Consider the following 26334-nt stretch of genomic DNA (forward strand, 5'->3'; position numbering starts at 1 on the left):
TCTTTACTGAGTAACTGTTGAATCTAAACTGAAAATATTGAAAAAATTTGAGGATGAATATGAGCAATTGATGATTATCTTTTGATATTTTGAGTAAAGTCTTTTGAACTCTCAGAGATTCTTTTACGTTTTACTGGCGTGAAGTTCTGGACTGAGTATATTTGTATGTGGTGATTACTAGCGACTGATAAGGGAGAAGTAAGTCAGTCGTATGTATTTTCTCGTTCATGAAAAAATTCTAGAGGATAGTGTTAAGGTCATAAATGTCAAATCTACTTTGCCGACTGAACATTTATATATTGGAACTGCTTTTAAGATTTAGAGATGTCACATATCGTTAAGATGGCTAAAACTACGTTAATTTGGATCTTTGCACTGACTTTTTGCGATAAATTTAGCTTCAGACGACATGTATGAGTGGTCATGGATCTCAATTGATCTGTATGAGGTAAATGTTCTGCAAAAAAACATTCTCGAGTGACACAAAATAAGAAGACCCCGCACGGAACTTTAAAAGCCCCGTCAATTCACTTTTATCAATACCAAATAGAAGCTATCTCTATTTGGCGTCCATATGGTTACCAAAACATGTCAGAGCCTTCTTCTTTTGTGTCGCTCGGGATTAATAACATCGAATCAGCCTTAAATACAAAACATTCATTTATTCAGTATATTACAATTCACATTTTGTGGAACAAAACCTTATCTACACTTTGAGGATCTTAAACATTTTCGGCAAACTCCTCTTCTGTCAAATTTAGATCCAATGGGACATCCACGACCACTTAACATATGCTTAAATTCATAAGTGTCATCTTTTAATTCAACTGGCTCGCCTAAGCAGGTATTATCATCTAATGAATACTCCAAACATGGTGGAAGTGTAGTTGTTCCCATACCAACAAGTTTTTTAAAATAATTGAGTCCTGAATCAAGCATATTAGTGTCTCGTTTGATTCTTATGGTCCTTGCAGATGTGATTTGATCGTGAAAACTTGCCACAATTAAAAATATTAGTAAAATATTTGTAAATTTATTCATTTTATAGTACGAGATGTTTTATTGTCGTTCGTTAACAAATTACTGTCGTATATTATCACTTAAAGTGTGTTTAATCTCTCTTTTTTCTTAGAAATGAGTGGAAGTTCTCTTAAAATAGACTTTTTTGTTTCAGAAAAATGAAGACTCTCTTTGAAAAATATCAACAACTTACGTACATCGTCATGAACTCTCAATATTTGGTATGCATTACAAACACGAATATAATACAATGTTGCCGATCACTATAGATGATTGTCCTCGGTTTTATGTTATCATAGTTTGAGCGACACATTATGGTCGCGGCGTATCACTCACATAATTTATGCACGTAGAACAGAAGTTGATGTCGACTCGAATTTTAAATGATGTTACATATGTCGGTTCAGGTCGGCTTATGCCAAATTCAGGCAAGTTCCATTTGGTTTTAATTGAAGCCTTCCTCATTTATGTCGTTCGGGATTCAAAATCAGATTTGATTTCAGATCTTTTATTAACTATATTCAGAAATATTGCACATTATATTAAGGCATCTAGAACAATCTTCTTTAATTAGATTTTAATACTTTCAAAATACTTTTATTTATCAGTCCTTAACTTTATAATACATCAATTTGCAACAAATATTCTAATCTCTAGAACGTATTTATGAAACGTAATTTATTGCATTACTAATAGTATGAATCTACTTCCTTTTATAAAGATAAAGCTACAGTAAAACGCAATTTTAAAAACATAAAAAATTCAAAAAGCAACTTTTACTTGGCTTAGGTGTTGTAGTGGTTTGAGGATATTCAATTTTTCTGCAACGACCTTCACTGTCCTTTTTGTATCCTTTTTTACACCTTTTCGGACACAATACACACTTTTCTCCGAAATGTTCTACATAAATATCACCAAGGCAGTCACCAGTGTCTGAATATGCTTGGCAATTTAGTCCTGTTGGAACCTTATTCTTTTTACCTCCATCGATGGATCTAGCACTTATTTTATTTGATTCTATTTGATGACAAATAAACAGGATCACAAATGAAATTTTAAATATTTTATTTACAAGTTTCATCTTTTTTTGCTTAACTTTGAGTTTTAAATGGAAACGTGTTGCGTATGCAATTACATTTGCTTTACTAAAGCAGTTTTCTTAGATAAGTATGAAAAAAAAATTATCATCTCATCTCACTCACATTCGTTTAAATTAAATTAAAGCCTTACTTACTCAAGTTTGACTCAAGTTGACAAAATGATGGCGATAATGAGAATATTCAATTCATCATTTTGAGGCGACAATACTGAAATTCGAGTTAATTTTGAGCTAGATCAGTGTTGTCTAAATTGTGTGTGAGATGTTAAATGGCATTTAATAGTTTGAACAACACTGAGTTAGAGTTTATTGATTAAAAATGGACTAATCTGGTTTCTATTGCTTAATTAGCATTCTTAAAATATCTAAATTAGTGTATTACAGACCCCATCGACACAAAGGAGAGAAATCTCTCGTTATTAGCAACATAAAAGCTCAGGATTAACAAATATCAATTCAACATGACCAAATAGGGATACTATAGAATATAATGAAGGGTTTACTTGTAGCAACGGCACTACGATCGATGGTCAGTAAAACTAGGAATACTAATTTATTTCGCTGATCATATAGATCAGCTGTGAACCATTGCCTTTCTCAGCTGGCGTCTTAAATTGTCTCAATCGATGGCTACCCTGTGCCAATTGCCAATACCAAGTAATTTATCGCTTCTATCAACAGCCTCCTTCCAAGAACACAAAGGATATCACAAAAGGATATCCGATCAAAAATTACAACCTTCAGCTGAAACATAATGAAATTTATTAAGAAATTCAGAGATTTGTTGAGACTTTTTTGTCCTACATAAATTCTCTCTTGCTCTAAATAACAAAATGTAAAATATTATTGATATTCTCTTTCGAATTTATAACATAAGTTATACGCGAAGCTGAATAAATATCACCAAAGTGATAGTCAACTTTATTCAAAACAAGAAAATAATCAATTTTGAAGCAATAATTAATATTTTTTAATATTTTCCAGTGAATGATTATTTTTAGCTTTATTTTTTAAAAATTCTTATCGTACTCAACGACTTGTTTTACATTTTACTGGATTGTTTTGAGCTGTATGGATTAATGATTCTTCTACAGATATTAAATTTATCCAAAACAGCTCCAGCTTTACATGTCTTTGGACAAAACATGCATTTGTATTCAATTAGTTCCTCGTCAACATCACCAAGACAATTTCCTTCTGGTGAGTATCCTTTGCAAGGATCTGGAGTTGTTGTTGTTGTTGTTTTTGTCATTGGCGGAGGAGCTGATTCACCAAATAATTCTTTAATTGAATCCCAAAGATCTGGCGATCTTTTCATTCTTATGCTTTTTGCAGTAACAACTTCGCTGCTGCAAATTGTAAAAATTAATAGAAAAATTAAAAAATTGCGACTTTTCATTTTTAAGAACTTCCTTTTACACGGTCTAGACAATTTAATTGTGCTATTAAGACTGAACAGCTTTAAGAAACTGAAATGAGAGCTTTAAACAAATTCTCTCAAAGTCATGATGATTTTCAGCATATTTTGGAAATTGAATAAAGATTGATTTTAAAATAAAATTTTTGCGAGAACCTAGAAGTCTGAAGATGTATTGGCATGGCATTTGACGAAGTAATTCAAATCTCATTTGCTAGAATCTTAACATTTAAAATTTTTTGTTTTGTCAGAAGGTTTAGTTACATAAATGAACAAAACAAAGACTTACTTGGAGCTCAAAACAATGTTAGATAAAGGACAGCATTTTGAGCTCTAAAATGGGTTAGAAACCTTGTAGAAACCTGAACTATGTGGCGATCTCGTAGCTTTTCCAATAAAAAGTCATTATAATGGACCTCAAAATGATCACTATCATGTCTATAGGAGATCTATACAAAGTGATGAATTGCCGATCATAACTCCGACAAATAACTAAACAAATGAATTTATGTATCAAACGCAGTGCATACAAATCAAACATATTGGGTCAAAGGTTTAAGACTTCCTCGAAATCTCGTAAAAATGATAAAAACAGACAAGATTCATAACCAGAAATGGAGTTACACGATGTAGTGTCAAAAAAAACGCATGGTAATATTTTATAACTTTTATTAATTAGATTACACTGTGTACACAACTTATCAATTTAGAAACCACTAATCTACAGTTAATTGAATTATTCAGCAGAACTCTATTTGATAAGTTTCAATTCCGAGAGTGCCGAAAAGATGAAATTTTTCTCCGAAATCATAATCAATTTTCAAAAAAATATTTATATTCTAAAATTAATAACGTCGATCTTGTTTGCATCCAAATTTACAGTTGCTAGATTGCTTGCAAAATACACATTTGTACTCAACAGGTTCCTCATCTATATTGCCTAGACAGTCTCCATCAGCTGAATATTCTTGACATGGATTTGGAGTTGTTTTCGGTTCCATTCGAGTTTTGTTAGCGCCAAAAATGCCCTTTACTGAATCCCAAAAATCCGGCGATCTTTTTATCTTTATGCTTCTTGTGGACACATGCTCATTTTTGAAAACATTGAGTATTAAGATTATTGCAACTAATTTTACTAATTTACTCATTTTTTCTGTCTTTTTTACGACTTAGCACACTTGATGATGTATTCATTACTGAGACTTATCATGTACAACATTTCTCTTTTATAATTGATTCTCATTTATATGTTCTCACTTTAAAATCGCACTTATGTCCTTTTGTCAACTTGCCGCCTTTCCACATAAATCTTAATCTAATCTTAAGCTCTACTTACTATGTGATTTCAAGCGAAACACTTTATTAGCCATAGAAATGGGTCGAAATTTGGCAGCATGGTGCCGTAAGGGCAACGATGCGTTTTACCAAATGCAGTGGTGCCTAAGTGAACATGCTGTGCTTTTTGGGGATGATATTAAGTTCAGAATCTTCGTAGATAGTGACTTATGCTGTAAACTAGGTTTATGAAGAACTAGGTTTCGGCCAAGAACATCTAAGCTGCAATTCCGGCATTTTAGATCCAGAAATCTGCAGTTTTTGACTGTGTCTTATAGTTTGTCCTATGTTGCAAACCTGGAGGATTCATACAAAGCGATCCCTAACTATAAAGCAAGCGCCAGTAATCCTCTGTATATGAAAATCAATTAACTAAGTTATAATTATTTAAAATTTCACACAATTTATTTTTATTAAAACATTCTTATCAACTTTGAAAGCCTTACAGCAGGCTCTTTAACTGCGAAATTTCTACAAATTGTTATGTTTTGCTTTAGAAGTTGAAAGTAGTACACGACAATTTCCATGCAGATCTTTAAAATAGCCTGACTTGCATTTTATTAATCGTCTGCAAAACATACATTTATATTCCACTGGATCTTCGTAGATTTTTCCCAAGCAAATATCGTTCTCGTCCTTATCTTTTACAATTTCCTGGCAATGACTTTTATCCGATGCTGATTCATCTTTTCCAATAGAGTTTGCGGATGCAAATAAGGAACTTGTAACTCCAATAGTTATGAAAATTATTATAAAATTCAGATATTTTCCCATTTTAATTCAACTTTTTTTCAACAAGACCTGATTGGTGTTCTTTACATGATGTTCTTAATTAAACTAAAGGCTGAATTATTAAATTTAAAATTATATAGACTCCAAGTGAAATGATAAATTGTAAACATTTCTCAAAAATCTCTCATTTATTTTAATTTTGAAAAGAGAATTTGAGTTGAAAAACTGCTTTACCGGGAGGGAACATTCGAAGATCATGTAACTCTTAGGGTAAAATAATAGCACGTCTGAATTGGGGAATGAATGCCAGAGAGAATGTCAATGCTGGGACAGAAAAACTAGTATGTTTCACCTCGATTGGTTGGAATCCGAAAGAGAAAATACACATTGGAGCTTCAAAAGCTAAATGACACATAAAAGTGATTAAAGAATGTCAGCTCAACGTGCGGAAAAAGAATTTGGACACACTAGGTGACAGAGAGCTAGCAACAGAATCAGATCGTCTTGAGTCGAATTTTCCATATAAATTCCGAGTCGACCTCGAGCACTGTTCATGTCTTCCCCCAAACTTACCCGAATGAACAATAATACCTTAGAACTAAGACATCGATTGGACATTAACTTGTCATTAACTTGTTATAAGGTATTTTTGTCCACTCATGTTAATCACTGATTAGCTATTCATTTATGACACCCAGCAGAGTACGATGACTGTAACTATTGCTTAATATTCAAATGCACTCTCTATTTATTTTTAAAGAATTGTTCATTAATTCAGTACGTTGTAAATTTCTTATAAATATGGTAAATTTTATTTTCTATACACTTTCCGACAGACATTATTACTGTTTCTTTTATAGCCTGGTTTACATGGAATATCAAAAACATTTCTTGAGTCAACTACTGTATCAGGATTATCAGGTTCTGTACAGTTCATAACACTTTCTTCCTGTGATTTTGATTCTTCCAGTGATTTGACTGTAGTGCACAAAGAAATTTCGGTTGAATTTGCTGCATTTAAAAAGATTTCTGTGGTTTGTTCTAATACATCTTTGGATATTTTGGTTGTTGACAGACTTTTGTTTTTGATTGAAGATATTGTGCTTGGAACTGACTGAGAAAACATTGCATGACTGAGTCTCCTAAAATTAAATAGAAATTCATGACTTTATCATCTGAAAATGATCGGAATTGATCAAAATTGACCAAAAAATGGCCAAAAACTTTCCGAATGGATAAAAATACATTTAAACTAGTTAAAGTCAACTTAATGTCCAGTTGATGACTAGTTCTAAAGCATTTTTGCTCACTCAAACTTATTAATCAATTCCACACTTTCACTATCACTGCTGAAAATTACATAATTACCTTCCAAATTCCACATTTTCTTCTGATTCAGGAAACACAAAGTCTGTAGGATATGACAGCAAAATATTGATCAACGACAGTAAAAGGATTGAAATGTGCAGCAACATTTTATTTCCAAACTGCATCTTTGATTATTCCTTGTTTATTAATTTAATTCCAACTGATAAGACGAAGTGTGAATTTGAAATTCATAAAAATAAACTGAACCAAATAAAATCTGAACTGCGAGTAAGAAAATCATTGAATTAAAATTGAGATTGTTTTGACAGACGTAAGTGAGAAAGTGATTGATGAGAGAGGAAATTGATATTTAACTTCAAGGAATTCCAAGTGCTCTTTATTCACTTTTCATTACACGATATTTATTTTTTGAATCGTCAGGAATAATCAACAATTTACGACACTTCTGTTTGCGGTCTTTTTTGTAGCCAAGTGGACATTGCGGACAAATCAGGCATCTGTCATTAAGAGGATCTTCTTCTGCTAATTGTCCCAAGCATTCGCCATCGTTGGTATATTCTTCACAATTATTATCCTGAGTAGTTTGATCAAAATCAGATCGGCTAAAAAGTATGAATTAAAAATTGAATTTTAATGTTATTGAATTAAATATTTTGCTTGCCTTTTTAATGCTGTTAGAATTGGATCATCAGGAAATACAAAATCTGATGAAATTTGAATGATTAAGGCAGAAAATAGTAAAATAAATACTGCGAATACAGATTTATTCATTTTATTAACCGTCTTTGTATAAGTTTCAAAATACACTGAATGAAATGTGAATGAAATTGAGAAAGTGATTCTTACTCATATATAGGAGAGTAACTTCATGAGATGTTGTTATTATTATGTTATCATTTTCATAAACAAGGGGGAAGATAATGCACTTATTCATAATTTTGTTGTCATAATATGGCACATAAATTGATTTTTGAGGCTAGATCATTAATTGAGATCCGAAAAGAGTTCGAAGATAAATTTTGTATGCAGTGAAATCAACTTGAGTTGAATTTTTCATACAAAATCCAAGTCGACCGAAACCGGAACAGATACCTTAACAGAAACTATAAGAGAATTCCTCGAAGTCTCGATATCGACTAATATCCGAGTGATCAAAATTAATTTTTACCATTAATTAAACATTAACTAGTTAATGGCAAGTTAATGTCCAGGCAAATTGATGTCATGTTCTTAAGTATTCCAAAATTGGGAATTCTCGGTCTCAGTCTAGAGAACCCTTATCAATGATGTATGTAGTAACTTGATAGTAAACCATCAAGATAAACACTTCAATTCTTCTGCTTTTTCAAAGTCATCACTAAAATTTTTCCCATCAACCTGTTTTCCCCTATGAATTACCAGCAATAAATTCTTCTCTTTATTGCCACTTTATCATTCATGCCTATTTTACTCAAACCTATTTGAACTTGTTATCAAAGTATATTCCCCAAAAACTTCTTCTTTTATGATTTTGTTTTGGAATCAAACTTGTAATTTTTTATTAATTTTTCACTTAAATACTTTATAGAAACTTCTAAAACTTAAACATCTGTGAACTGTCACCCAAAGCTATTGTCAATTTAATCTGATATAATTCAAATAAAAAAATGTGAATTTTTTTTCCCGAAACTGATCACAACATAGCGTCATTTGAAGCTAAATTCATGAATTACTAGGTGACGGTGTTGTTGTTGTTGTAGCTGTTGTGGTGCTTGATTTAGTTAAATTTCTTACATTATATGTTTTAAGGACTTTTCTACATTTATTTTTTGGGTCTTTTTTGTATCCATTTTGACACTTTTTAGGAGTTCCTAAAAGGAATCTTTCGGACAAAAATTCTTCAACACTTTCTCCTTCCTCTCCTAAGCACTCTCCATCTTCGGACACTTCTATGCAAGTTTGAGCCTTCAATAGTGGATTGGTTTTAGGATTTTTTCTAAAAAAGTATTACAGTTGCTTATCCAAATTTCCAATTTGAGGTAATTGAATGTTTGAGGCTTACTTAACCATTTCTTTATAATCATTTGAGTCAGGGAATATGATTGTAGATGAGAAATTTTTGGCACATATTACTCCAAAAAGAAGTCCAAAAATTACAATTGTTAAATTCATTTTACTTTATTTTCCTTGATTTTAGACACATCAAAATAGAAATTCACTTGCTGCCTTCCACAAATATTAAAAATAATGAATCCATTTATGGGAGTTATTCACGATAACTGAGAGAAAAGTTTGAGAGTTTTTAGAGAGATTTTTGAGAAGTTCTCGAAAATAATTTGCCCCGAGTCGCACATATTAAGTTGCTATTTGAAGCTTCTATTTTGCAAATAGCTGGACATGGTCTAATTCTAGTTATGTGACATTCATTCTTATTTTTAGAACATATTATAGAAGATTCCTTAGAATTTATCTGCAAATATTAACTAAAAATTCACATTTTTCTGAAACTTTTTCCTTTTATTTATTGAAAGTTTTCACAAATCTACGGCACTTATTGTTTCTATCACGTTTATGTCCTGGAGGACATCTTGTTATGCATCTGAAACATCTTGAACCGACCCGTCTTCCCGTCTCTGCTTCTTCTTCACTATCAACTTCATCGCCCAAACAGTTGCCGTCCTCATCAAAAGCTTTACAATTATTCACGGAATTGATACTGAAAACAGAAGTGAGATAGTAAAATTCTTGGTAATGGTTAATCAAATTTTAATTAGAATGTAGGAGGTCAGACATTATCGTAAAAATAATAGTAAAAATTCGAATTTGAAGAATATTAAAAATTGAAGATTTTTGAATGTAGAAACAAAATTTAAATTAAATGATTTATTTTGGCAAATTTTCTAAGTTCAACAATAATGTCCAACACTATAACATACTTATTAAACTGCTTCTGGTCATCTGAATCTTTAAACACAATATCAGAGGAATAAACAGCAATTGTCATAAATGACAAAATGAAAAATATTGAAAATTTCATATTTTTTTCACTTTTTGTAGTTTAATTTGAACTTTTTAATCGCCACTGTAAAGATTTGAGACTAAAACAGATCAATTAGGAACTGCTGATACTTAAATACATTTATTCTCAATTTTAAATTGTTGATAATCGCTCAATTAAAAGTTGCAACGTTATTTTGGGGAAGTTTGATTTCTCCGCAATGGATTTATTCGTAAATGATGTCTAACTTCGGAATGCTAACACTGCATTTATTTATATTTTGTATTTGAAGACGAAAAGAGTTAATTTTTTTATTAGCAGCTTATAAATACAGCAGGTGTGGGTATCATATTAAGGTGTGAGCCAATATCAAATGTCAGACACAAAATCAATAAAATTGCATTTTTGGTTTGATGAAAATCGTTATTTTTTGAATCTGTAATCAAGTAAGGAACTAAAAATCCAACAATGTTCCATCCAAACTTAATCTTTATTTCAAATCAGCTCTACAAACTCCTTTTTTATCTCTTTTTTGACCACTCGGACACTTTACAGATGTAAATCTTAAAATTGTAATTTCTGTATCATCCGAGTTGACAGGTTTGATGACTTGTTCCTCCGCAAACTCATACTCTCCAATCTTGCTTACTCTCTCAGACTGTACCAGTATCACAGATGTAATTAATAAAATTATTAATTTAATTTTCATGATTATAATTAAATTTATGAGAACTGTCTCTCACGGAATTTCCAAACAAAATGAGATGAAAATACGTAGCGGATCATCAATTTTATAACAAAAACGTAAAAAATCTGTTTTTTAAGTCACTTGAAAAGTCATTGATTCGATGCTTCATATTTTTAGATGAATGAATAGTTTTTTGACTCCAAAAGTACAGGTGTGAAGCACTAATGAGTTGATGAGCAAATAAACGTTATATTATATGCGACTAGTTTCGTTGAAGAGGTAATTAATGGCACTTAAATTATATCTTGACTTGTTTAGCATTTATTTAAATTTCAGGGTTGATAAACTGAAGGTAGGGTTTCTGATGCCGTTAACGAAAACGGAAAACGGGCCGTTTTTTCGAAAAAATAAAAACGGAAAACGGCCGTTTTTTGCTAGCCGTTTTTCCGTTTTTTAATATGACTTTTTCTCTGAATATTTGGAAAATTTTCAAAAATTTTATTAATATCCCGACTCAAAAAAGTTTTTAAATAATAATTTAAACTAAGAAAATTAATATTCATCAATTTTTTTGGCCTGCGGTATACTTTTAGAAGTAAATTTTTCATGTACATATACTTGGCAAATCAAAAAGGACTTCAATTTGAATGCAACGTATGGTTTTCTTTCCATTAAAAAAACGGACCCGTTAACGGCCGTTTTTCAGAAAAAAACGGAAACGGCCGTTTTTTAAAAATGCCGTTTTTCAGAAACCCTAACTGAAGGTGGAGTGTCGTGAATTTGAGATGTTATGGGAATTTACAGTTTTGAAAGTGATTATAAGGGTTAGGTAATTACTTTTGAGTTGTGTAATTCTGTTGTCAATGTGGATTGATATATGTTAAGGAATAAAGATGATTCCTTACGCATTACTAGTGTCTTACATGGAATTGAATTGCGTGTATAAATAACTGATTCTGGTAATTGAGGATTAATTGGAATGAGAAGTTTTTGAGGTAGTTGAGTCAAAAAACAGCAACTTACTGTGAACGATCAGCTTCAGGAAATCTTGAATCATGGTCGTTCTTTACAAAATTAAATTGGAATTATACAATCGTGTGCTAAAGACAATGAGATGTGCATTTCTCATTCATTGAATTGATATTGAATGGATGTTTAATAAGTTGTAAAGTTCTTAATTGAAAATCCCACGATTGTTCATTAACAATTCGCCAAAATAAAATTACCTAATTACTTTAATCACTGATCATGGTTCGAATTGATCAAGAACCGGCGCTCGAAGTCAACTCGGATTTTTTTTGGAGTCGAGTCGAATTGCCCTGACTTTATCATACAAAATTCGATTCGATTTCGTGCTCTGTCAAGAAATTCTTTAATATTTAAATCAGATGCTTAGAAACTGAACCAGTCTGACTCTGACTTGATGTCAATATCGGTTTATGTGCGTCGTCATGCCAGAAATACGAAGACCTGGTTTTGAATCGATTAACTGACGTATCCTATTCGGTCGTTTCATCTTGTTTGTAAGTTCTGAATCTTCGGTTTTGATGACTTTAGCAAAATTTACTTCCCACAAATATCCACAACAGGAAAGAATACTCATTTTGGCTTTTAAATTTAAAATGAAATCTCACCATAGTTTTTGTATTAAAAATTCATAAATACTTGAAGCTGTCTTTATTAACTTATTTTGTATAATCCTTAATTCATTGATATCTATAACACTTGATTCTTAATACTTAATCTTGATATTTGTCTCTCAGTTCTATTTACATTTTAATCTCAATAAACAATATCTTCTACTTGACTCTTCTCTCATTTTTTAGTGAGTAGGAAGTGTACAAAAACTCAGCATTGTTGCTCAGTATCCTCACAGATAAATAAATAATCTTAATAATCACTTAACTTGATGATTCATCTCCATTTTAGTCAATAACAGTGAGATGCTTTATCGTAATTGTGAATTTACTGATTCATTTGTTTATTTTGCCAATTTCCTGCATCGTGATCCTACCAAGACATATCCAGTCTTACAAACGACTGGTACATCGAATATATTGTGGTCTTCAAAAACCATCGTTGTCGTTTCTTCGCCTTCATTTTCTTCTGGAACTTCCTCAGGTGTGTCTTCAAGTCCTGGCTCTTCATATCCAATTAAATGAACATGCCGAACTGTTGATGTAGCTTCAGTTGTTGTTGTTGTTGTCGTCGTCGTTGTTGCTTCCGTTGTGGTAGTTTTGGAACTTTTACTTTTTAATGACATTCCTTTAAGTTTTCTGTATTGATCCATTTCCGTGCGAATTTTTTCCCGAATTCCTTCCATATCATCACTTTGATCAACAAATTGTATTTTATCATCCTTATCTTCTCTTTTCGTGCATGCCGACTGCACTTGAATGACAATTAAAAGTCCGAAAATTGCCAAAATAATTCCATTCATCATCAAAGAATTCAATACGACTAACAGGTTACGAAACTGAGATAAAACTAAACAACACAGGAATAAAAGTACCTGTTTCTCACTCTCGCACAACTTGTTAGTTGTGTGACCAACGAGTCTCACAAGACATACTTAAATGACCTTAAAATACGCCGTCTCTCTCGGTTTCTTTTGCTCAGTTTTTGTGCTGAGACTCTTCGTTGCTCTGCAGAAGTCAATTATAATCATTCTTTTGATGTTGTTTTGTTATTTTCTTACTGTACACGCTGAGTGCTAAGCAATTTGACCTTCCGAATGTCTTTCGGTGAAGGCAATAAGTTGTTATGCTTTTGGCTTCATGAAAACTTTTCTGGAATTTGGATTTTGCGTGAATTTAATTACATTTTTTGGTTATTTTGTGTTTCGGGTTAAATGGATGGACACAATTTGTGGTCACGTGCATCAAATGACAACGTAACATGCTTATGAGGAAGTGTCGTTCCTTTTTGTAAGCTTGCCGGCATTTTTCGATCAGAACTTATTCAAGAACGCTCTTTTATTGAAATTTAGAGTCCAAAACTCGAAGTCGTCTTGGATTTTATGTGCAAAAGTCGAATAGAGTTGATTCTATTCCATTTAAAATTCGAGTTGAATTCAAGCTGTTATTTAGCCATCAAAATACATTAAAGTAATTAAAATAGAATTTTATTATCTAAAAACAAATTCAATTATTCACGGCACGTGCCTATTTAATGTGACACTTCAAAAACTCCCCTGAAATACTCTAAATGCACTTTAAAAATGCAAATCGATCGATTTAGCGCCTAGAATTTCAGTTCTTAAATTTTTTCTAATAATTCTCGGAAGCATTCATTAGATTATTTTACTACGACATAAATAACGTCACATCTCCGAGATTCTAGAGCTTTTCGCTCCATTTGTGAGAGATAATGACTACTAAACTGATATGAAATGCTCAAAGCTCAAAATAACTAGTAAATTCTCAAAATAAAGTCATTTAAAACTCATTTCTGTTATATAACTCGATCGCGATTAATTTTTCACCTAATGAACAATAATAATAGCTTCCGTACCTTTTTATCGACAGAATATGATTCATTTAGAACAAATTGTTGAAGAACGAAATAAAAATCCCAGAATTCATTCATAATTATAAACAAATGCTCTAATTTATTTGAATTCCGTTCTCTCTTCTACAATAATTAAAATTTTGTGTTATCAGATCGAGTCAAAATTAATTTAAATCAAAGTATGAACCTTTCGTGATCTCATTTAGATTCTATGTTTACATCCAAATGGTTTTGAACTTTGTATTGTAGAACTATATAAAAAATTTATTATTAGATTCGTGAGAATTTTGCTTTTTCCTGTTGATACTGTTTAGAAGTTAGAAATTTGTAGTGAATAAAGCGCATTTTTGGAGATTTTTTGGATAATTCATCTAAGCAATTTTCAAGACTTATTTACTCACTAAAACTAAATAGATTGAATATTTAGTTTGTAACGGCTTTTAAACATTCAAATAATTCAAAGCAACTTTGAATATTTTCCCTCCACTTCGAAAAGTTTTTTACTAAAAAATCAACTTAAATCTCCAAATTATAAACGATTTCAATTGCAAAACGATTCAAAAAAGTGGCAAGCATCAAACATTGAAAATTGCAAGCTATTTACTAACTTAATTCTCAAGTTATATCAATTTTATTATTCAATTCTCGTAATAAAACGTCAAAATACTCACAAAAACAACAACTTATTCACAAAACCTTGAATAACTCACCTTACATGCCGGCAAATTACTTGAGAATGCCACACAGTAGGATTATTATTCTATTACTAGACTTGTGTCTCTTGAGATTCAATTAAGTTTTCATTAAAATTGCTAATAAGCGGAAATTTTCAATCAATCAACAAACGCAAATAATTTATCTCAATTTATATGTAATTTTTTATTATTTAAATAGGCTCACAATAAACATAAATGAACTTGAGAATTATAAAACAATTTATGCACGCGGCGTTGAGATATCGAGTCCTTTAACGGCCACAATACCTTGTTCAACTTCAGAATTTTCATTCTCTTTTTTGCCTTGTACGTATTCCTTGACAGCTGCATATCCAGTCTTGCTTTTCTCTGTGAATTTACTCCATGCATTGCTCAAGAATCCACCAGTCTTTGAGGCTGCATCTTTAACAACTTCTGATGCAACTGATGTCTTATTTGAAATATAACTGACTGCATCTTGTACTTTCTCATTGGCAACAAAATCAGAAAATCCATCAGAAACTGTGTCCTTTGCTTTTGTTAGTGAACATTTAGCATCTTCAATAAAATCAGTGTCACCTTCTTTACGTTCAGCACATGCTGCATTGGCGGTGCTTGCAGCAATTGCAAAAATCAAAATTGTCACGAAAAATTGTTTGTTCATGTTTATTTATTATTTACTCTCGTCTGAATTGATTGACGTCTCAAGCGCTACTGAAACAATTTATTGTCTGCTAAAAAATTCATAAATACACAACGACGAGAGTAAGTGAGAGAGGGAGAGGGGATCGAGAGAAGAATTAAATTTATTCACAATCGTCTTTATGCTTGTTTTAAGTGAGGCAGTAAATAAATGTAATTGACTTTTTATGTAAGCACGAACATGCTTGTTTGTATGTTAAGCTTGTCTAAATTGTTATGGAATTGATTACTAGTTACGTCGAATATTTAGGGGGTTGTGGGGAGTCTAGAGTTGAGTGACACTTCATGCTCTTCCCTCCAGAATCACTTCATATAGTGCAATTCATGGGATGCATGACGAGACAAGAGACATCACTTGAAAATTACCCCCAATGACATCTTGTTGTTGTTGCAAACAAATTCAATTGTCAAATGTAATTTCAAAGTGTGAATGCAAATTGTTTGTGATAAATTTGATACAGATTGATGTGAGGTTGTTCTGGTGAGTCACTGAATGGAAAACCCGTGTGGACATGAACATTCTAATTGATATTATCTATAGTTAGTTCTATGATGGATTATGACGTTAATTTTGAATCATAATTTTGGTTGATTTTAATGGATCTGTGGGAATCAAATGATTAACCAATTTATGATACTAATTGACATTGTAAGAACTGATGAGTCAAAAATTTGGTTTGATCTTCATGGAATGTCAATTTTATGGATTGATTTGTTTTCGTGTTAGCTGGTTAAATGAGTTGGTATTGAAGAAAATGAGCATTTATTGCATTAGAAACGCTTAGCATTATAATTCGCAGTCAATTCATAGGAACTAACTGAATAGGTATTGATCGAGGCAAGTCTCGGCTGATCAGCATGGCTCCTGTTTAAATCATTTGCATTTCGATTGCAGCTCAAAGAATGTCATTGAAGGCAAAACTTGGGTTTTATCTTCATATCCTACTAACCCTTCTTAGTCAGTCTACTGCTGCATAGTCTTTGTCTCTAAGCATACTTTCCCAGCATCTCAATCTATTCATCCTCATCTTATTAAGAACTATTAACTAATTTCATCACAACAATTCATAATTCTATAATCTCAGATTTTCAAACAAAATTTCTTATCCAACTTTTATTTTTTGTTCCAAAAAAATTGACAAAAAATGAAAAATCCAGATGCGAAACTCTCAAAAACAAGCCTGCTTGAAACATAAATTTCAGTTGCTCGTGAAAACTTTTTTATTAAAAACTTTTTAATAAAAGAAGGAAGAAGAAAAAAAAATCTTAAAACTTTCCACTAAAAACTCTCAAAAATATATTTTTTTTGTTCTTTTTAAAAAATAGAGAAATAAGAAAATTATTTAGAAAAAAGAACAAAAGGTTGAGTGTTTTCAAGGAGGTGGAACTGGAGATGTCTCAATGGGTCATTTGATAATGATGTTTAGAGCCGATTTCAACGGTTCTTGATGTGAAGTCCATAACAATTCGGTCTCGATTTCAAAATTTGTCGAGTTTTTTGGTACGAAGCTGACAACGACTAAATAAAAAAGCTCGAAATCGACTTTTCCGTACAAAATATGAGTCGACATAAAGCTCTATTTAATAATACTCTAGAAACTAGGTCCAGAATATCAAAATAGTAGTGTAGCTAGAATTAGGAACAAGGATAATCAGACATCTTAACATACAAGAAGCATTCCTAAACCAAATGAGTATACTCGTATGAGTATAGTCAGTCAGTATACTTGAACATGTTTAGTTTTATAAGCATGCTCCTTGTCTACTCGAGGCATGCAAAGCCTAAATTGATTAAAAAAGGATCTAAGCACACCTTCAAGAGTCAGACATTATCTTAAAAATAGCAGTTTGTTAATCCTCGTAAATGGTAAGTGGAAGTCAGCAATAAGGCCAGTTTCAGGCGACATCTGATTAAGACCATGGTTCACAATCGATCTGATCTACCAGTGAAGTAAAAAAGCATGTGAACCCTTGTACAGATCCAAAATCGACCACTACCCAATTCAAACATATCCAATCAAATGCACACCCACATAAATCCACCCTCCTATAAATCACATTTCAGCAAATAACAAACAATAAAATATTTATGAGATAAAAAATCATTTTTAACAACTTTATTTTATTTCTTATCAATTATTCAGTTTCTAAATCTCTCAACAAAAAAAAAATACATCAAATTAAATTAAATTGCTTCAACACGTCACAATCCATAAAAATAAAATAAATATGAAATATTTCCCAATATCACTTGTCGTACACACATTTTGCTGATATATTTCACACAATCTTTCGACACCTTCCTCCAATATATTCCATGCCAGGTGCACATTGCATTCTAATATCCAAAATTCTCGCATGACGTTCCACTCGATTATGATTATGTTGTTGTTGTTGTGACATATATGATTGATGCTCAAATCCATAAAGCGTCATGCCATTAAGAACTTTTGCTATTGTACACAAAACTATCATAAATAAATTAATTTTCATAATGAAATTCATTTTGTTGTTGCTGCTGATGTTGCTGTTGCTTAAAACTTGACAATAATTTTTTGCTGCTTCTTTTTTCCAGCCTCTTTTATCACAAGATGATGCTTCTTAATAGAATTGCGAAGAAAAGTTTTAGAATCGAATAAAGTTTCTTGTATGTTCCAGCTAGCACAATATAAATGGAAAATTATCGAGGACTGTTCTTTTATATATCAGAAAATATGAAAAACTTTCTTTGTTAGTTTTCATCGGCAATGCAAAAAAAATATTGTTGAGACAACAACGAGAGAGAGGAAGTAAGTGAAAGGTGTTTTGAGGTGGAACTTGTGACGCATTTTATGACTCGCGTGAATTTTATTTCACACGTGTAGAGTTAAAGGAATATTAATTGTTGATTAATTAAAAATAGGCATCTGAATGAGTTAAGTGGATGAAACTAGATCAGTGTAATATAAAGTTGTAGATCTTATGATGATCAATATTGGCGATTGATCCGTTTGATTGCCTAAATTGAGCAGACATTTATCTTTGTATGGCTTGATTGCCTAATTTTTAATACAATTTTTGTTAAATAACGTCCTTATTCCCAAACTTCGAGTCAGGATGCGATCAAGGATAACATTACCCAATTTTTAATATATAAAAAATAGGATTTTTGATAACAACACGTAAATGTAGCGGTTTTGCATATATCTCGAACTCGGAAATACACATCCTAATTAGGATGACCAGAGGATTCCAAAATGTGTATGGAGTTTTCGGCTTTCTCAAAAATCAAGACATTTTGAAGCTTTGTCGGGGCACAGTAGCAATGAAGAAAAGGACTGCAGCATTCTGGCAAAAATACAGCAGATGGCCGCCCTGATCTTAATCTTGAATGATTTTTAAGATTAATATTGGATCGTAGGAACTAATTTAAGATTTTTGAGAACGAAGTCTGATTACAGATAGTATAAGAGTAATGGTATTGACACTAACAATTAATTTATCATCATATGTAGCATTATAACATGTTTGCTAGGGCATCGCTACCTCGTCGTATAAGATGGTAATACTTGAATGTGCCCTAAAGCAATATTGCAGCTAATTTAGACCAATTTTTACGGTGAAAAGCGCGATTTCCCGCATTATGTTGCTCCTTTAGACCACAAAGACGGCCAGACAAACCCTCAACACAACATTCCAATCAGATCATCATCAAAAATCTCTCAAAACTTAATGATAGCTGATGAGGAAAGGGAAATGTCTTTCAAATCTACAGTCGACAACAATGATGACAAACAGGAACTTTTCTTTCAACAATCTCAAACTTTTTTTTCCTCTTTTTTAAAGAACGGCGATTTGTTGAGTTTTTCTCTTTCCCATTTGTGCGACTTTATTACGTTTTAATTCTATTTCTATTTGTTATTTTTATGTCTACTTGTGAGCTTTTGCATTTAATAATTGCAAAATGAGGAAAAAGTTGTGTATAACAATGAATATGAAATTTTAATTTATAAAGTTGATGAATTAATTAAGTGATGGAATTCTGTGGGATGAGATGAATATACTCGAGAGAAGGTGCTCGAGATTCCTTCAGTTTCAATGTCATAGTTGTTGTGGCTGCGGTTTGGATGGGTGGGAAAAATTGTGGAAATTATTAACGGCATCAATTGAACTCCTCAATGAAGGTTCAAAATTAATTTGAAATTTTCAACATAATTTTACAAAAATCTGCGAAATTTCCCATCAAAAACCCAAAAAAACACCAAATTTCTACAACCAATCACACAACCCCACCGCCCATATCTATCGATAAATTGCAAAATCATCACCGTGCATTCTGAATTGCTCATTAAATGTAATTAAATGATAATTGAAATAAAATCACTCTAAGCACGTGAATTGAAAGTATTTACAATAGAAATTTATATTATTTAATTTGACGCAGCCGGCAAAATTAATACCTTTTTTTGTAATGAAATTCAATTGGTCGAGTTTGTTGGAATTTGGAGAGTACTAGACTGTAAATGACGCGTATTTTTGAAATTTACGTCATTCAATTTAATAGTTATTTTTTTGGGGATAATTAGTTTGTTTGTTTGTTGGATTTGGTGCTTTAATGTGATGAAAAATGTTCTGAACTGAAGAATTTTGTTATATTTTTGTGGATTACTTGCAGATTTTTGTGGGTTGGTGAGTCAAGAGTGAGTCATTTGGACTGTATTTCATGAAATCTGTTAAGAATTATAATAGCGTGACTAAAACTAACTTGAGTGGACACAAATACGTTTTAACTAGTTGATGGCAAGTTAATGTCCAGTTGAAGACTAGTTCTAACGTATTGATGACTACTAAGGTAGGTCCAAGCCGAGCATTCCTTCAAATTTCAATTTTTAATCAGAATAACCACAAAAATTCCCAAAAATTTCTTCAAATTTCCGTCCATCCAAATTACCACTCCAACTCAATTCCATTAAATTTTCCAAATAATTCCTTCCATCACGATTGTGTCACAGTTGTTGTTGCTTCCACACAGAATAGAATGAAAACTTGCAACTCATTACCAACACTTTAAAAGTAAATTTTCTTCGTCTGAATAATTTTCATCGCCACATCTAAGGTAACCACAATTCAACATTAGCCCGACATTATGAAAAAAAGTTTTTGATGATGAAATTTAAATTTAAATATTGCATGATAATGGATGAACAGAAAGTTTTGCCTTTAAATAATTTATGGCACTTGTTAGTTGTTGATTTTTTGTATGTTTGATGAGAGGTAAATTAGGAATGAAGTGGTTTGGAGGTGGGTGTTGGTGGAAATTTAATTGAAATTTGTTGAATTTTGAATGGGGGTCATTACCCTATTACGCGAGGCTTTTGGGGGAGGTGATTGAGATTTTTGACACCTGAATCAATGCTTTGTATGAAGCGGTCCAGGGAGTGGTCAGAGTGACTAAAAATCAATTTTTTTAGCTACCCAGAGCTCGAAGTTGGCTCGGATTTTGTATCAAAAAGTCAACTTATGTTGAGCTCGGCATCGAGCTCAGACGTTACCTAATAAATGAACGATCCATACAATTTACCACTCCAATTGGGTTTTTATTGCGATCCACAAAAAACTCCATTTCCTTAAGTCAATCACTTCACAGCATTTTCTTCAGTGTGCATTTAAAATGCATCCACAATTCACCCTCATTCATAAGTCTTGAAGCACCAAAAGCACAAGTCTGAGGTAGCAAGAAGAACAAAATTTATTCCATTTTGATTTATAAATCAATAATAAATCAAATACGTGATGTATTTAAAAATGAGTTAATATGAGAATAAAAAATCCAGCAGTTTTGCCAGCCACTGCTGCTTAATTTAGTGACGCTTTCATAAAAAAATCTAATTAGTTTCTATAACATAATTTTTTTTTTCATTCATTAAGTTTCCTCATGTTCATCTGCTAATGATTTTCACTTGTGTATCTCCTTTTAACTTTTCAATCTGACTCACTAAATAAATGAATGGAAATGGATATATTTCTCATATATGAAATTTATATTTTTCGAATGTGTGCTTATTTAAGGAGAAAAATAAGTACGAAAATGAAAATTCACTGCATCCTTTAAGTTCATTCTTTATGGAATATCCAACTTCAAAGGCGAAAAACTTGTTAAAACTTCCACATCGGAAAGGAGAATAAAAGAGTATGTAAGGGAATGGTAAAATGGAATAAAAGTGGTGAACTAAAGAAGCGGATCATGAATTTTGGACGTATTCACATCGGGTAAATGCTTTACCTTGAACGACCCAAATGGCATTTATTGAACTCAATGGAAGTTGGAATTGAGAAGTATTTAATACAGTTATTGGAACTAAGTGAATGCCACCTAAGGCAGTTGCTCGGATATGTGCTTCCTACTCAGAGTAAGTGTCTAGTCAGCATGCCAGTCAAAGCGAATCTTTTAATACTTTGTTATTAAAGGAAACTCACTTAAATTAACTTAAATTAACTCCCGATAACCTTGGAAAATATAAGTCCTTCACGGTCAGGTTGCTCTCAAGGGTCAGACACTCTTATAAGGTGATTATGCAATAACTACTGTACTTTCATGTAACCCTAGTAAGTATAGTACAGTACTTACAATATGTTCTGTACTTAAATTAATAGTACAGTAAGTATTAAGGTCTGCCCATGGCTTAAGACCTGCGTATTTATCTCCAGACCTTCCTTTTTTAGACGTACCCATGTGAGTATACTTTGGAGTTCCTAACCCTAACCTTATTCTTACATCATTCAGTTTTAATGCGTAAACGGTCTATATTAAATGTAATCTTTTATTTTTCAATATAAAAGCATTAAGATACTTTAATTCTTTTATCTGATAAGCATTTGACACAATTAATTTTTGCTGGGTCTATATATATTTCGAAAAATATTTTGCATTGTTAGTCTATTGCGTAAATTTGGACACGTTTAATAAAGAGCAATGCTTAAAATTTTTAGTTTAATTTTTTTGTTGATTGTGGCAGGTTGGTCTGAAAGTTATCAAATTAATTGGGTAGGAACTAACATATTTTCTTTAAAACTTAGTTTCTGCTCGTCCCGATGTCCAGCGAACTGGTACAGATGGTCGAGTCATTGGTGGAGAAGGTAAATTTGAAATACATTTGTATGTCAAACAAATTAATAGAACTAGAATGAAACCTCAACAGTCACAGACATTAGCATCATCCCACATCAAGTTTACATCGAAATGGATAAAGGGGATGGGTGGACATCATCTTGCGGAGGATCAATATTGAATGCAAACACTATTTTGACTGCAGCACATTGTACTCTGTAAGTATATACTTACTTCCTTGGCTGAGGCGCACGAGGGTCAATTGCCACGCGTCTAAATGTCTAAAGACAGCTCTATCCTTCAAAACCTTCTGTCGGTTCGGGATATTAAGGACATTAGTGTCCTGTTCAACACATCTATATAGGATTTACTAATAATTAAACATTTTAAAATTGATTTGATTTTAATCAGCGGATTGTTGCCTTCCCAAGTCACTGTTGTTGCTGGTTCAACAAATCGTAGATTTGGTCATCGATTAAGTGTTATGTACGTCATCAACCATGAGAACTATTATGACGGAGGATTTCTTGAAGGTTATGATATTGCGATACTTAAGTTGAGAGAACATTTAGTGTACAGTCATTACATAAAACCTGTAGCTTTACCACCACCAGGACATCAAGTTCCATCAAATATTACAGTAAGTCACTGAATTAAGGTTTTAACACATCTGAATTTAACTTTTATTATAGCTGACTGTATCAGGATGGGGAGATATGGTATCTGGAGTAAATAGTAGTCCTGAAAACTTACAAAGTGCACACGTTCCTCATTATTCAAATTATGAATGTGACCAAATATATGGTGATGTTCCAATCTTAAATCAACATATTTGTGCTGGAGAAATGAATAGACGTGGAATTTGTCAAGGGGTATTGTAACTTAACATCCTAAAAATATTAATGAAAAATTGATTATTTTTTAAATTAAAGGATTCTGGAGGACCATTGACTCAATATGCTGGTGAAACCCGTGCTATGATTGTCGGTGTAACTTCTTATACAAGAATGCCATGCGCATCTACAGCACCTGCTGTTTTTATAAGGGTTTCATACTTTTTGGACTGGATTAGACCTCTTATGGCCTAATTTTGTCAAGCAATGTAAAGTGCAATAATTTGATTCAAGAAATGAATAAATCTTGTCCTACCTTGTCATGCCTAATAATCCAGTTCATTAACCATAAAGGAAACTGACTTTTAGAGAATGAAAAGTAAGACGGTGTGAATATGAAGAATAAGTGAAGAAAAGAAGTTGAGAGTGGAATTTTTATGCAGTGAATTGATGCTATTATTAATCCAAATATAAACGGTAGAGTCCGCGTGGCAAATGATACAATGTTTACTGTCCAGTTTTACAGACTTGAAAATTCCCAAATTTGTGAGAATACTCTTAACAGACTGATGTTCAACGAGGCTCTCACGGCTCTTGAGAACACGTTCTTTGCCTGCTAGGGTACTATTAGAACTACTGGACTTTCATCCCACAAATCCCCTTCCTCATCGTGCACGATTAACACAAACTCTCCATCCTAGACAGAAATCCAAAAAATAACATTTATTCTACTATTATAGCACAGCAGTAGTAGCAGTATCAGAACATAAGGCAGAAAAATGCTAGAAAAAAAAATTAAATTCCACCAGAGATTAATAAAAAATTAGTATCACGTTCGAGAAGCTGTAAAAGAGCTGAAGAATGAAGAAAATAGAGAAAAATTGCGAAGGTAGAGAAATGATGTGGAATGAGTAAGGGAGAGTAAATGTTTATTTTTGATGTACATATACATAATATCATAATCTTGAAGCTATGGAGTTGGGGGAGTTAGATAGATTAGTCTATTGTTGTGAGAAAATTGAGGTTATTTGATTGTTTGGTCATGGAATCTGATCTTGGATTTGGCTTCACTAGGAGGCGGTTTAGAATTGGAATTTAGTTGATATTTCTAGTGGAAATCGAACCTACATTGGGCTTAGATTATCAGTCTGCTCTAAGCAAATCCCGATTGACTTTTGACAGACATATTGTCTAACTAATAACTAGACCAACGACCAACTAATGACAATTTCTCCGGAACGTTCCATAATTTTGTAATTAGTCAACTGTAGATCTAGTTATTAACTGGACATTATGTCAAATTGTCCACTCGGAAATCGGTCATATTCCCCATCCTTTTACAATCTCCACATAATAATCGATGCACAAAATTCCAACCTGCAATCTCAACACAACAAATTCATTTTCTTAAGCTTCATGGCTACATAATTGTCAAAATTCTTTAAAATTCCAACAAAATGCTGTCAAATTTCCTAGAATATATCCTAAAAATTCTTCCCAAAGCTCTATATCATCCCCATTAAATTCCAAACACTTCCTTCCATCTCCCCAACCCCAAAAGAAGCTTCTAATATCAAAATATTATTTACTAACTCACCAAGTAAGAGCACGAAGTCAAATTATTCGTATGTATGTGAGAAGATGAACATATAAACTTCTAGGCAATAAAGTTTTATCCATTTTTATTCAAAAAGGATGAAGGAAGGGGCGAGAACGATATGTGGATGATGTTTCGTGATCCTTAACTAACTTTTCATCTCATCTTCTTCTCGATTACATTTTTTTCCGCTAAATTTTCTTCCTTTTCTCCCCTCTGTTTTCATATGTTCATGGTCGAATGACCAAAGGAACCTTTTTTTTTCTTCTCTCTGTCCATAGAATATTGAACGTCTATGCATGTGGAAATTGGGATAAAAGAAATAAAGAACATTTTTTGTGTATCCAAAAAAGATGGCAATCGATATCATTTGCATTCGATAAAGGCACTCGGAAGCCAATGATAAACTTTCTTTCCGGCTTGTTGTCTGCTTGTTATTTTGTATCCCACTCCGTACCCGAACAGAACTAAAGAAAAACTTTATCGTTTGTTGCCAAAAAAATTATTTTTCTCATTCCTTTAACTTTGATGATCTTATTTTCCATGTATTTAACTGCAATTTTTCATAATTAGTGCTGCTTATGCTTTCCCTTTCTGGGAAATTTCGTGACAAATTTTTTTGTGTCGACAGAATTTTTTTTTATGCTCTCCATTGTGCATGACATCACACAATTAACTTCATTTCATGTCATGGAACTGGTTTTGACTTAATTAGAATCATTAACACCAGTAGATGATGATAAAAATAATAATGTGAATGGGAAGTGGAGGATGTGGGAATATGGAGGGGGAGGGGACTGGGGTATGAGAATATCAAGTGGATTTGAATGTTTTGGAGATTTTTGACTATTGATCGAACTGATGATTAAGTTGAAAATGGAGAAACTAGTGTTAACAGACTGGAGAGAGGTCAAGATAGTTATTGAGGCGGATTAGACGAATTCAGGGTCTGCCAATTTCTGTACACATTCTTGAAGACAGCACCTTAGTGTTGAACTTATATTTAGCCATTACGATCTATATATTTAAAATTTCAATATTTCTCAGTTTCATATGATTTCCCATTTCATGAGAAGTGAAGTAAATACAGTCTAAAACTAAATTGTCTTAACAAGCTTTATAGACTCTAAAAATTCAACTTGCTCCAACTTAAAAATATCTACAAACTCATTCATTCATAAAATCTGAAAATTCATCTAATCAGACCAAAACTTAGACTCTAAAATCTTATTAAAAATGGGAAGATCCAACAAATGTGTGATGTACAAACTTTAGTATCTCAACCTTGAACCAAACATATCCAACATCGGAAA

At 32.3% G+C, this 26334-nt stretch overlaps 1 protein-coding gene and 3 long non-coding RNA genes across 5 annotated transcripts; 1 reads left to right on the forward strand and 3 right to left on the reverse strand.

Moving 5' to 3' along the window:
- Positions 1 to 6391: 6391 nt before the first annotated feature.
- On the reverse strand, positions 6392 to 7182 carry LOC139094989 (uncharacterized). Its single transcript, XR_011544820.1, has 2 exons — positions 6972 to 7182; positions 6392 to 6745 (listed from the first exon to the last, which is right to left on the reverse strand). It is a non-coding gene; the product is annotated as an uncharacterized lncRNA (long non-coding RNA).
- A 92-nt stretch (positions 7183 to 7274) lies between these two features.
- Positions 7275 to 8217, reverse strand: LOC139094988 (uncharacterized). The gene is made up of 2 exons (XR_011544819.1): positions 7594 to 8217; positions 7275 to 7534 (listed from the first exon to the last, which is right to left on the reverse strand). It is a non-coding gene; the product is annotated as an uncharacterized lncRNA (long non-coding RNA).
- A 1190-nt stretch (positions 8218 to 9407) lies between these two features.
- Positions 9408 to 13164, reverse strand: LOC139094871 (uncharacterized). 2 transcript variants are annotated; one of them, XR_011544801.1, is made up of 3 exons: positions 12232 to 13164; positions 9848 to 10567; positions 9408 to 9627 (listed from the first exon to the last, which is right to left on the reverse strand). It is a non-coding gene; the product is annotated as an uncharacterized lncRNA (long non-coding RNA). The 2 variants fall into 2 exon arrangements; XR_011544800.1 differs by lacking the exon at positions 12232 to 13164 and having other exon boundaries at positions 9848 to 10808.
- A 9262-nt stretch (positions 13165 to 22426) lies between these two features.
- Positions 22427 to 23757, forward strand: LOC139094974 (trypsin 3A1-like). Its single transcript, XM_070646210.1, has 6 exons — positions 22427 to 22499; positions 22561 to 22620; positions 22683 to 22809; positions 23003 to 23231; positions 23284 to 23463; positions 23524 to 23757. The coding sequence occupies exons 1-6, from the start codon at positions 22457 to 22459 to the stop codon at positions 23677 to 23679; spliced, it is 795 nt and encodes a 264-aa protein (XP_070502311.1). The 5' UTR covers positions 22427 to 22456; the 3' UTR covers positions 23680 to 23757.
- Positions 23758 to 26334: the final 2577 nt, after the last annotated feature.

This window comes from Chironomus tepperi, unplaced genomic scaffold (assembly GCF_022539635.2).
Source record: "Chironomus tepperi strain 1889 unplaced genomic scaffold, CSIRO-AGI_Ctep_v1 contig_359, whole genome shotgun sequence".
In the NCBI taxonomy this organism is placed as follows: Eukaryota; Metazoa; Arthropoda; class Insecta; order Diptera; family Chironomidae; genus Chironomus; species Chironomus tepperi.

What these genes read in the sequence shown, in the direction of transcription:
- LOC139094974 (XM_070646210.1), top strand. Translation starts at nt 22,457, where the DNA reads ATGCTTAAAATTTTTAGTTTAATTTTTTTGTTGATTGTGGCAG. An exon ending in TCGAGTCATTGGTGGAGAAG is followed by an intron (nt 22,621 to 22,682) that starts GTAAATTTGAAA and finishes AAACCTCAACAG; the next exon opens with TCACAGACATTAGCATCATC. An exon ending in ACTGCAGCACATTGTACTCT is followed by an intron (nt 22,810 to 23,002) that starts GTAAGTATATAC and finishes GATTTTAATCAG; the next exon opens with CGGATTGTTGCCTTCCCAAG.